This window comes from Grampus griseus (assembly GCF_964374135.1).
Source record: "Grampus griseus genome assembly, chromosome: 13".
Lineage (NCBI taxonomy): Eukaryota > Metazoa > Chordata > Mammalia > Artiodactyla > Delphinidae > Grampus > Grampus griseus.
The window spans coordinates 37,318,864-37,330,661 of NC_139007.1; the positions used below are offsets into that span (position 1 = coordinate 37,318,864).

At 46.0% G+C, this 11,798-nt stretch overlaps 1 protein-coding gene across 2 annotated transcripts; it reads left to right on the plus strand.

The window, feature by feature from the left end:
* Nucleotides 1-1,647: 1,647 nt before the first annotated feature.
* On the plus strand, nt 1,648-10,783 carry MTRES1 (mitochondrial transcription rescue factor 1). Of its 2 annotated transcripts, none has more exons than XM_082669197.1 (4): nt 1,648-1,999; nt 4,328-4,809; nt 6,433-6,505; nt 10,507-10,783. In XM_082669197.1, the coding sequence occupies exons 2-4, from the start codon at nt 4,340-4,342 to the stop codon at nt 10,684-10,686; spliced, it is 723 nt and encodes a 240-aa protein (XP_082525323.1). In that variant the 5' UTR covers nt 1,648-1,999; nt 4,328-4,339; the 3' UTR covers nt 10,687-10,783. The 2 variants fall into 2 exon arrangements, with proteins under 2 accessions (XP_082525323.1, XP_082525324.1); XM_082669198.1 differs by lacking the exon at nt 1,648-1,999 and adding an exon at nt 2,216-2,245.
* The last annotated feature ends 1,015 nt before the right edge of the window (nt 10,784-11,798 follow it).

Sequence of the window (11,798 nt, forward strand, 5' to 3'; positions counted from 1 at the left end):
CGCAACTAGAGAAAGCCTGCACGCGGCAACGAAGACCCAAAGCAGCCAAAAATAAAAATAAATAAAATTAAAAATTTAGTAAAAAAAAAAGATAGCTGTTAAAAATGGGCAGAAGAACTGAACAGACATTTTTCCAAAGAGGAAACGCATATGGCCAACAGACACATGCAAATATACTCGACATCATGAATCATCAGAGATATGCAAATTAAAATCACAATGAGAGCCGCAAGAGGGAGGAGATATGGGGATATATGTATATGTATAACTGATTCACTTTGTTATAAAGCAGAAACTAACACACCACTGTAAAGCAATTATACTCCAATAAAGATGTTAAAAAAAAAAAAAACCCACAATGAGATATTACCTCAGACCTGTCAGAATGACTATCATCAAAAAGAACACAAATAACAAATGTTAGCAAGGACTGGAGAAGAGGGAACACTTGTACACTGTTGGTGGGAATGTAAATTGATGCAGCCACTGTGGAAAACTATATGGAGGTTTCTCAAAAAACTATAAATAGAACTACCATATGACCCTGCAATTCTACTCCTGGGTATATTTCCGAAAAAATGCAAAAACACTAATTTGAAAAGATAACGTGTACCCCAATGTTCACAGCAACAGTATTCACAGTTGTCAAGATAGGGAAGCAACCTAAGTGTCCAACTTGGAGGATGGACTTGGAGGGCATTATTCTAAGTGAAATAAGTCAGACAGAGAAAGACAAATATTGTATGATATCATTTACATATGGAATCTAAAAAACACACCAGCTAGTGAATATAACAAAAAAAGAAGCTGACTCACAGATGTAGAGAACAAACTAGCTGCTACCAGTGGGGAGAGGAAAGAAGAAGCGTCAATATAGAGATAGGGGATTAAGAGGTACAAACTATTAGGTATAAAATAAGCTACAAGGATATATTATACAAAATGGGAATATAGCAAACATGGAGTATAACTTTTAAAAATTGTGACTCACTATATTGTACACCTGTAATTTATATAATATTATACATCAACTATACTTCAATGAAAAATAAATTACTTAATAATTTATTTATTTTATTTTTGGCTGCATTGGGTCTTCGTTGCTGCCTGCAGGCTTTCTCCAGCTGTGGAGAAAGGGGCTACTCCGTTGCGGTGCGTGGGCTTCTCATTGTGGTGGCTCCTCTTGTGGAGGACAGGCTCTAGGCACGTGGGCTCAGTAGTTGCGGCACACGGACTCAGTAGTTGTGGCACACGGGCTTAGCTGCTCTGCGGCTTGTGGAATCTTCCCCAAGCAGGGATCAAACCCTTGTCCCCTCACTGGCAGGCAGATTCTTAACCACTGTGCCACTAGGGAAGTCCTACTTAATTAATTAAAAAGAAAAGCTTTCTTCAACAATGTGGAATCAATCACTCAGCGTGCGCTTCCCGCTCAGCTCAGAGCTGGCCCTGTCCTCTCTCAGCAGCCCTCCTGGCGCAGTCCTCCGAGGCGCGGCTTCCAGCAGGGGTCGCTGTGCCGCTGCCATCGCCGCCGTGCCAGTGCGCACCGCCCAGCCTGCTCTCACCGCGCCGGCGCCGGCGGAAGGGGAGGGGCAAGGGCAGGGCGGGGTGTGGAGTCCGGCGCTCGGCGAAGCCATGGGGTGGGGGGGCGGGGCGGGGAGGGGGGAGAGGCGGTGACGTACAGGTAACTGCGCCCCTGCCCGGCGTGCGGTGGCCCCTGTTCGCTCCCGTTTCTGTTGCAAGCACATGGGAAATACGGGCAGGGCGAGCTCCAGTCCCCCTCCCGCGCTCCTGCCAGGTCTCCGCGTGAGTCTCTGGCGTCCTGCCTCAGCCGGGCCAGCTCGGGACGCCCCGTGGATCCGGGAATTCTTAGGGGCCTTGCGAACCCGGCGGGCCGAGGCCGTCTTGCCCTGGGCCCGGCCGTTCCTGTTGGCTGCAGACGCAGACCGCGAGCTCGAGGACTCTGGTGTCCAGTTTCCCTTGACCTTGAGGACCCGGGAAGGTGCGCAGCCCGACGGGGGTAGGGAGGGAGCGAGGGGAACATGACCTTGTCTCAGCACTTGGTCAGCCTCTGAGGTCTCCAAAAGAAGAGAAGATTTTTGCTTGCAGTTGAACTAAAAGCAGTTAAATCAGGTTTTCCATACGGAGTAGTTAATAGGCCTAGGAACATGGAGGGATTTCAAATGTCCCGCAGGTCAAGGACAGCGTTGCCTCTACATTCCAGTCGTTGCTTTTCTTACAGCCTTCGGTTAGTTCACCGATTTTATGTCTCTCCTGAAGATTTCACTCTAAACCTTCAGGCCTCCTTCCGTGATACTCCCCTTACATCCACGCCGTCGCCAAAGAAATCTTTTAAAAAGCACTCCTATCAGATCACTTCCCTACTTAAGGTCTTGCTATAGTTCTCATGCGTTCTGGGTAAGTCCAAGCTTTGATAGGGAAGACCCTTGGAGATCTAGCCTCTTACCCATCAGCCCAGCCCCATCATTGTTCTTCATTCTAATGCACCGTTTTTTTGACCTACTTTCACAGTATTTAATTAAGCACTTACCATGTGTCAGGCACTATTCTGGGCACTTGGGATTGAGCAGTAAATTATATAACATAGCAGATAAGTGCTATTGCAAAAGAAAGTAGAACGGGGCAAGGGGAGATTTGGAGGACAAGACACCTGTTAAATGGAGTTGGAATGAGTAGACCTCATTGAGGTGAAGGTGATTTGTCCATGCAGTTATCTGGGCTAAGAGTGTTCTGGGCAGCTGGAACAAAGGATCTACCCAGAAGTGTGCCTGTTGTGTATGAGGATCCTCAGGAAGGAGCTGAGTGAGCATGGGTGAGAGAGGCAGGAGATGAGGTCAGAGCGGAAATGAAGGGGATAGATGACACAGGGACTGTAGGCCAAGGGAGGGATTTTGCTTTTCTCTGTGCTTTTATAAGGTTGTGAGGGAAGGAGTGACATGATATAAATTACTTTTTAAAAGACTCACTCTGACTGCTCTATGGAGAACACACTGTAATGGAGCCTTTGTAGTAATCCTGGTGATAGATGGTGGCCTGAATCTGTGGTAACAGTGGGAATGGTGAGAAGTCATGGGATACTGGACATGTTTTGGAGATAAGCCACATGATTTCCTGACATTATGGATCTGAGTACGGGGGAAAGAGAAGAGTCAAGAGTGACTGGAAGCCTTGGTTCTCAGGAACTAGAAGGGTGGAGTTACCATTAACTGAGATGGGGAAGGCCACAGGTAGAGCAGATTTGGGCTTAGAGATATATCAGGAGTTTGTTTCTGGGCCAATTAAGTTTGAGGTGCCTGTTATGCACCCAAATGGAGATGTCGAATAGGCAGTTGGATATTTTGTCAGGGTTCCCAAGACCACCCCTAGGTTCATTGATTTCACTAGGAAGACTCAACAGGACTCAGCTGTGGGTCATGGCTATGATTTACTACAGCAAAAGGATACAACATGCAAGGTAGAAGATGCATGGGGCAAAGTCTGGAGGGAACCAGGTGCAGTCTTCCAAGAGTCCTCCCAGTGGAGCACACAGGACATGTGGCATGTCAGCACCTCTGCCTCAGGAAACAATTACCTAGTTTGTGGGTCTCCAGGCCCCTTCTTTCTCTGCTAGCTACTGCCTCTGTTAAACAGTGGGAAGAAGATGTGAAAGGAGGTGAAATGCAGATCTGTACAGTTTGCTCATTCCTAGCTCTGATTTGCTGGAGTTGGAGATTGAAATAAAGTTTAGAGACTCACTGGCTTTCATGAAGTCATGATCTGGTATCTTCTGCAAAGTCAATATTGTAAGGATGTAATGTATGTCAGTAAATAGTCTTTCTTGTCCTGAGATTTTCCTTTTTAAAATAAATCATTGAGGGAGTTCCCTGGTGGCCTAGTGGTTAGGATTTCTGCTGTGGCCTGGGTTTAATCCCTGGTGGGGGAACTGAGATCCCCGCAAGCTGCATGGCACAGCCAAAAAAAAAAAAAAGAAAAAAAAATCATTGAGAACTATTGTTAATATTTTTCAGTAGCAGTCAGTACCCAAGCTAATTTGGGGGAGTGAGAAGAGTAGAACCAGTGTTTTCATACGTATTAGTATCTAATTCAACCTTCACGACCACCCTGTGAGGGCAGCACGTTAATTACAGCCGGAAGACTCACCTAGTACAGTGTGCATGGCCCTTGGTACATGTGGACCAACATGGCCTTTTGTAGGAGGAAGCATAAGTACAGTACTAGATGTAAAGTGTTCATGGTGTGTATGGTTTATGTTGTAAGAATGCCAGGATAGCACACTTGGGAAGTAAAACTGAATTATTGTCTGTTTCAGGTCGTATGAGCCATGGCTATGACTAGCATCAGATTGCCCAGCAGCGTTTTAAGAAAGCCAGATGCCTGGATTGGGCTCTGCGGAGCGCTACGAGGGACACCTTCACATAAACACTGTGCTTCCTGGAATCGATACTTATATTTGTCTAATACCAAGTTAAATGCTTCAAATTATAAAACATTTTTCCATAACATTTTCTCACTGAGACTCTCAGGGCTTTTAATATCTCAAGAATATATTTTCCCATTTTCCATAAGACTCAAAAGTAATGTAAGCTCTAAAAAATCCACTAAAAAGACTCTGCAAAAAGTGGAAGATGAAGGAGACTCTGATGAAGAGAGTGAGCATGATGAGATGAGTGAGCAGGAAGAGGAGCCAGAGGATGACCCCAGTGCGGTCAGAGACCATAAGGACCTGGACAAAGTAGTGCAGTCTTTCCGATATGATGTTATCCTGAAGACAGGCCTAGATATCGGGAGAAAGTAAGTATATGCGTTTTAATACAAAATCGCTTGTCCGCTTGTTATTTTAAAGCAGCATTACCAATTACATGGCTTATATTATGGTGAAGAGTAACCATAGATGTGAAAGGATCTTATAGGTAATCTGTTCCAATTATTTCATTCTATAGATGAGAAAACTAATTCCCAAAGAAGTCAAGTGACTGCCTGCAAGTCCCACATGGCATATTTCCTTGATTCTAAGACACAATCAACTTTGTAAGATGAACCATTGATGTAAAAACAGCTTCTTGGGGAAAAAAGGAATCACCATGTTAGATGTATATAGCAAGCATAGAATGCACCTGGGTTTCACAAACGCTACAGTGAGAAGGTACCTCTTAGAATCAACAGAAGCAGTATAACATAGTGGTTAAGACTGCAGGCTTTGTAGCCAGACTACTGGGGTTTCAATCCTGGGTTGTGTGTGACCTTGGACAAGTTACTTAAAATCTCTGTGCAGTTTCCTCATCTGTAAAATGGGGGTAATAGAACCAGCTTTAGAAGGTGGTGGCTAGGATTAAATGAGTCTGTCTATCTACCTAAAGCATTTATAACAGTGTGTGGCACATAGTGGGTACTCGGTATGTTAGCTATGATGATGAAAATACTACGTGTGTTCATATATAGTGCATAGAGACACTAAGTGTAACTTTCAAGATTTCTTTAATATTCTCATTCCTTCTCTGCTAGACTAATTGTATAAGAATAGTGATCCTCATTGTTCATTCATTCCTTTAGCAATCATTGTGTGCATACTGCATGCAAGATAAGAACTGTGGTATGAATAATAAATTAAGAAAGATTCCCTTGTGTAATTTGTATCTTTATGTCCTGATTTAAAGGCATAGTTCAGTTTTTAACTCTGAACCCACAGGCACCCTGGTCGGGACTTGAATGTTCTCTGAAATCTGGCAGGCTCACGAGGGGCCTCTCCCTCTCTCACAGTAGTAACTGCTGCTGTTCTTATTAGGAGAACCCCAGATGTCAGTCGCCTGGAGTCAGAGCACTAAAACGAAAGGGCACTCGTTTTTGTCTGTATCCTGCCCTGGTCTGGTTGTCCCAGTGATCAAATTCAGAGAGATCAGCAGCTGCTGGATTGGCACTTCCCCATCCTCAGTGCAGATTAGCAGAGGGTTTCTCAATAGCCTCACCATACATGGGGTGCCTGGTTTTTCTCACAGCACGTGAAGGGAAGGGAGTGCCCACTCATTATGGCTGTCGTGAATCACAGGCGCTACCACCTCTAAGGTGACTGCTGTAGGGGGAGTCACGTGGAGAGCACCGGGCCCATCCTGAATGCGCTAGATGCGGGTTCCAGCCCCCTTGGAAACCCCAGCAGGGCGCTGGTTACCTGCCTGCTAGCGCTAGCAGGTCTTTGCAGCAGCCAGCGTGTACTCGGCAGTGCCCTTTGGTCTCCCTGTTTAGATGTATATGGAAGCAGTTGACTTTCACTTTCCCAGCACCCAGAATGGAGATTTTGTGGGGAGGCCAGTCACTGTCAGGATAAGCATTACAAACAGCTGGTACTTTTCTCAAAATTATATAATTGTTTTGAATATATTTCTATTTTAAAGCACTTTGATTTTTTTCTTCTTTTTTTAGCAAAGTGGAAGATGCATTCTACAAAGGTGAACTCAGGCTGAACGGGGAAAAATTATGGAAGAAAAGCAGAACGGTGAGTTTTGTTGTTTTTTTGGCTGTGTTGGGTCTTCATTGCTGCGCGCGGGCTTTCTCTAGTTGCAGTGAGCGGGGGCTACTCTTAGTAGAGGTGCGTGGGCGTCTCATTGTGTTGGCTTCTCTTGTTGCGGAGCACGGGCTCTAGGTGCGCAGGCTTCAGTAGCTGTGGCCCGTGGGCTCAGTAGTTGTGGCGCACGGGCTTAGTTGCTCTGCGGCGTGTGGGATCTTCCCAGATCAGGGCTCGAACCCGTGTCCCCTGCATTGGCAGGCGGATTCTTAACCACTGCGCCCCCAGAAAAGCCCACAGTGAGATATTATGACAGCCAGATATTTTTGTCTGTTGTTCTTCCAGTACTCAGTTAATGCCTCCCCCAGTTTCCCCCGGGGCTCCTTCTTTGGGGCATCAGTGGCTCCTCGTGTATGTCTGTCTTGCCCCCTCTAAGGTCTCCCTCAGGCCTGGTCACATAGCTTCAGTTACACAGACCACTTGCTCTTTGCAGCCATAATGACTTTGAGATGAAGCTTTCCCTTTCTTTAAAAAATTTTAAGACAAGTCACTATCAGAACTGGCAAAAATCTATTAAACTTCTAAGTCATTAATGTTAGGCCCGTGAAATCATAATAATCAGGCTAAATCCATGTAGAGGTTTCTTTGGCCTGCTGTTACCTGAGCAGATGTGCAGTTCTGTTCAGCTCAGCAGTAGCCCCCAACCCCCAGTACCTGCTGGATACACTGCTCTGTGTGCAGGGCAGCCATCAAAAAGAAGGTTTCATACTTCCTGACAGCTCCATATCAGTACTATTGTTAAGTGAAAGAATCACCCACAAGTGTTATAAGAAAATGTATTTCTAGTATCCAGTGTTATAATAAATGATATATATATTCTTTTAAAAATGAATTTTTGTAAAAAGTTACATATATACATATATAGAATTAAAATATTAATACTACTAGTATTTATCTTTGAGTGGGGCACTGTGGGTTATATGTTCTTCATGCATTTTATTTTCTGAATTTCTTACGAGTATGTTTCACTTTTGTAATTGGAAAATATAATGATAGTAAAAGTTAACAAAACAATTTTAAAAAGTATATGACAGAGACCCTTAAAAAGTTTGGAAGACACAGACCTATGAGGCATTGGCAGACATAATCTAACTCTTAGTCAGTGTCCAGGGAATAAATGTTCCAGGGAAGTTAGACACACTTTTGAAGGTTGTTTTTATTTTAGCTTCTTTCGTATTTCAAACACTTCTGGGATTGGAGGACCTGAGCTGCATCCTGTACCCCTGGGACATGGGAGGGTGTGAGCCATTGGCCACGGACCTGGGTGAGCACTGAGGCTGTCTTCAGTCTCTGCTCCCCAGACTCAGAGTGGTTCTTGTAGCTGAGTGGACAGGAGGGGGGATCCCCAGTGCTTGTCTTGGCCGCCAAGTCACAAGGCCCAGATCCCTCTGATGGCACCTGACCTGACAGGTTCAGACTGCAGGTGTCAGTCCTTGCTCAGTGAGCTGTAGGAAATCAAGCACTCCAGACATGCACCTGGAGATCAGGTCCTTCTTGTCCCTTAATTGCTTTTTCCTGCTTGTAGCCCAACCCCCTTCTCACCAGCCACAGTGTTCCAAAGACAAGATCTGTTCTTGGTGCACAGTGTCTCTGCCAGGGCCTCATTTACAGACACCATAAATCTATTTTTCTCCCTGTGCTTTGAGATATTGTTAACTACAGTCTAATTGCTGCTTCTTCATTCTGCCTTGGGTGTTCTGTTGTCTTGGCTGCCTTCCAGATTTCTCCTGAGGGTCAGCAAAGGAAGGGGCCAGCATTAACACTCGGCTGCCTTGTTACTAGGAGGCCTGGTAGCCATAGTAACTGCAGCTAAGGGGAGATTGGAAATGTAGATGCTTGGAACAGCCCCTAATTCCAGCCAGTTTTGCTTTGTGCCTACTGTGCCGTCTCCCACGGTAGAAGGGACAGGGCTTTGCAGGGAATGAGGAACACCTCCCCTTCCGTGGCCTGCTCCGTGGGGCCTGAGCCTGGCTGCTGGCTGAAGGGTCAGGCGCCTGTCTGATGCTGCAGCTCTAACCCTGGCTGCCTGCAGCTGAGCAGAGCTTTTCTGTGAGTTGCACACCAGATGGGGCCCAGAGTACTGTGGGTGCTGGGTAACTGTTGACCTAAATAGAGGGTGTATGGAGCCCAAATATGGGACTGAAGCCTTCCTAACCTCACCTCTCCCTGGGATTCACCGGGTAAAGGAGAAACATTGCTTCCCTATTCTCTGCCCTAGAAGAAAGCCACCAGAACGATCCACTCTCCTCTTAAGGGGCAGACATCACACATAGTATATCCACGAAAGGATACATGAGAAGGGTTGCCTTTTTCTCTGTATACCCTTTTATACCTTTTTTTTACGTATTGTATCATGTGCTTATATTACTTATTAAAAAATGAATTTTAGTGACACAAAGTTATGCCAAAAAAGGTAAAGCAGAGTTCCCAAGCCGTGTATTTCTGAACATTGATTTTAAATGTCTACACAGTTTGGGCAAATGGTCATTTAAAAAATAAAAATTGAATCCAGCAGAACTTCAGGAGGACTGACCGCCCCTCCCCGCAACTCCCCACTCCCCCCTCTGCCCAGCCCAGATGATGCCTTCAAACCCACAAGGAGAAGTGGTCTTCATGCCTCGCTGTGGTTTGAGTCTCTGCTTCTCAGCCCAGAGGGGAGAGTTAATGGTTTAAAATTAGCCCCTGTGAGTTTTACATCCTGCTGCCTGGATTGACCAGTGTGGCATCATGGTGAGCAGGCATGCATTCCCACGTTGTAGACTTAGTATTGGGCCTACGGAAGCCTTGAGTGGGTGGCTTGCCCTAGTGAGGTACAGATATCCCAACAGCGTGAAGTTAGACTGCCTCAGGGCATTCATCGACAAATGAGGCAAACATAAGCATTTGGCACCATTCTCCTTAAACAGAAGCCCCCAAGTAGGCTTTTGAATGGGTACCTGTGCCCACTTAGAGTCCATGGCCCACACATGGAGGTCTGTCCCTGTCTTTCTGTCCATCGCTTCACCACTGCCCCCATCCTTGGCTTGGAAGCGGTGGTGAATGGTCTGAGACGGCCTCTGGTCATCCTGGCTTGTGTTCTAGTAGAAGCATGTGGCACCTGGGTCAGTTTATCCCCTTCCTGAGTTGCTGGGCAGATCCCCTGGGATCCTGAGCTGCCAGGACCAGGTGTCTCATGGGCTGTTTGCACCGTGGCAGCACTGATGTGACTGCCCCCAGGGCATGTCCTGCACTCGCTCAACCCAAAGCTCCCATCTGGACAAAAATGGGTTTCACCTCAGCCCTTTTAACCCAAGTCAGCATCCAGCTCGACCCTCTTTTCTGTGGCATTCCATCCTTGTGCATTGAGTCCTGTCTCCTTGATGATGTGGCATCACTGGCGCTAGCCAATGCTGGAAAGCAGTTTATTTACTTCGATTTCTTTAGGAGATGCAGCTGACCGTTGTTCCACTGTGACAGATTTCCAACAAATTGTGCCCTGTCCCCAATGATGTAGCTTAACTGTGTTGAAATCAGTGAAAGTGTTACACTGAAAATTGTCTTCTCAGTGCATGTAGTAATTACTGTGCTCATAATCTCTAAGGTTGTGCCCCGCTTCATCTTTTGCCACTGTTACAAAATAAATGCTTCCATTCAAGTGTTTCCTGAAGTCATGCAATAGACAAAACTGAAGCCACACAGGCCCTGTCCACGAGCAGCCAGTTGTCTCAGCCTGAAGGAGGGACACTGGCCCCTACTGAGCCACATGGTTCTGAGGCATCTGCCCGGAGAGGGGGGGCCCTCTCACCTGGAAGCACTAGGGAGAAGTGACCATTACAGAGGAGTCACCTGTGCCCTGGGTGGTGGTCGCCCAGTGAAAACTCAAAGGAGAGATGTTTGCATTGGCCGAGTTTCCCAAAATGTAATGAAGGTTCTGTTTTCTTTTTAATTTTCAGGTGAAAGTGGGAGATACATTGGATCTTCTAATTGGAGAGGATAGAGAAGCAGAAACAGAGACAGTGATGAGGATTCTCCTGAAAAAAGTGTTTGAAGAGAAGACCAGCAGTGAGAAATACAGAGTGGTGTTACGGCGGTGGAAACAGTTAAAATTGCCTAAAAAAAGTACGCTCAAATAAATGGATTGCTTTTTAGCGATAAAGCTGCTTTCTAGTGGTGGGGGAAGGGGCCAGGTTAAAAAGAGGACGTTTTTATTAAAATAAGGTTCTCCTACCATTTGTGGAATCTCCTGAGCCAATTTTGTGGAAGTCAGCATTCGTATCGCGGCTCCTATAGACGCTTCCCTTGGCCTGGATTTCCCTCCCAGGCTTGATTTGTCCACAGTTTGACCTTGTGAGCATGAGTGAGACATGTGCTGAATGAACTAAGCCCAGAGAGGGTGTTCATGACCAGCCTGCTGTTTCCCACGTTAACTACCTCAGGAGGCAGTGCAAAATAAATTGGCCTTGTTCTTAGTGTCATTTCAGTTTTATCCCTGTCAACCAGCTTCCCTGGGTTCAGGCTTCTTAAGGCAAAACCAAGCCAAGTCAAGGTCCCCTTTATCTCCTTAGGGGAGCAGCACTGGGAGACCCCTTTATCCACTGGCCTTTCTGAATTACCAACATGTTGGCCTTAGTTCCCTTCAGTTTGTCTCCAGAAGTCTGGATAGTAAAGTTGTTCCAACTGATTCCAAATGGGCTAGTTAGGGCCCATTTAAAATTAATTGTTTAGGGCATGGGGTTGATAGACTAAGGCAGCTGGAGGCCTTTTGTATGGCATGCAAATTAGGAATGGCTTTTACATTTTTATTTTTATTTTTTTTGTGGTACGTGGGCCTCTCACCGCTGTGGCCTCTCCCGCTGCGGAGCACAGGCTCCGGACGCGCAGGCTCAGTGGCCATGGCTCACGGGCCCAGCCGCTCTGCGGCATGCGGTATCTTCCCAGACTGGGGCACGAACCTGTGTCCCCTGCATCGGCAGGCGGACTCTCAACCACTGCGCCACCAGGGAAGCCCGGCTTTTACATTTTTAAAGGGTTGTTTTAAAAAAAGAGAAAGGAACATATGGCAGAGACCTTATGTAGCCCACGAAGCATAAAATATTTACATTGACCTACAGAAAGAAAGTGATGACCCTCCCTGATTTAAGCGATGGTTTACTTTTCAGGTGAAAGTAGAAAATACACAGATTTTATCAGTAAAGAGAATAAAGAATCAGAGACTAATTATTCTAATTCTCAAGAAAGTGTTATA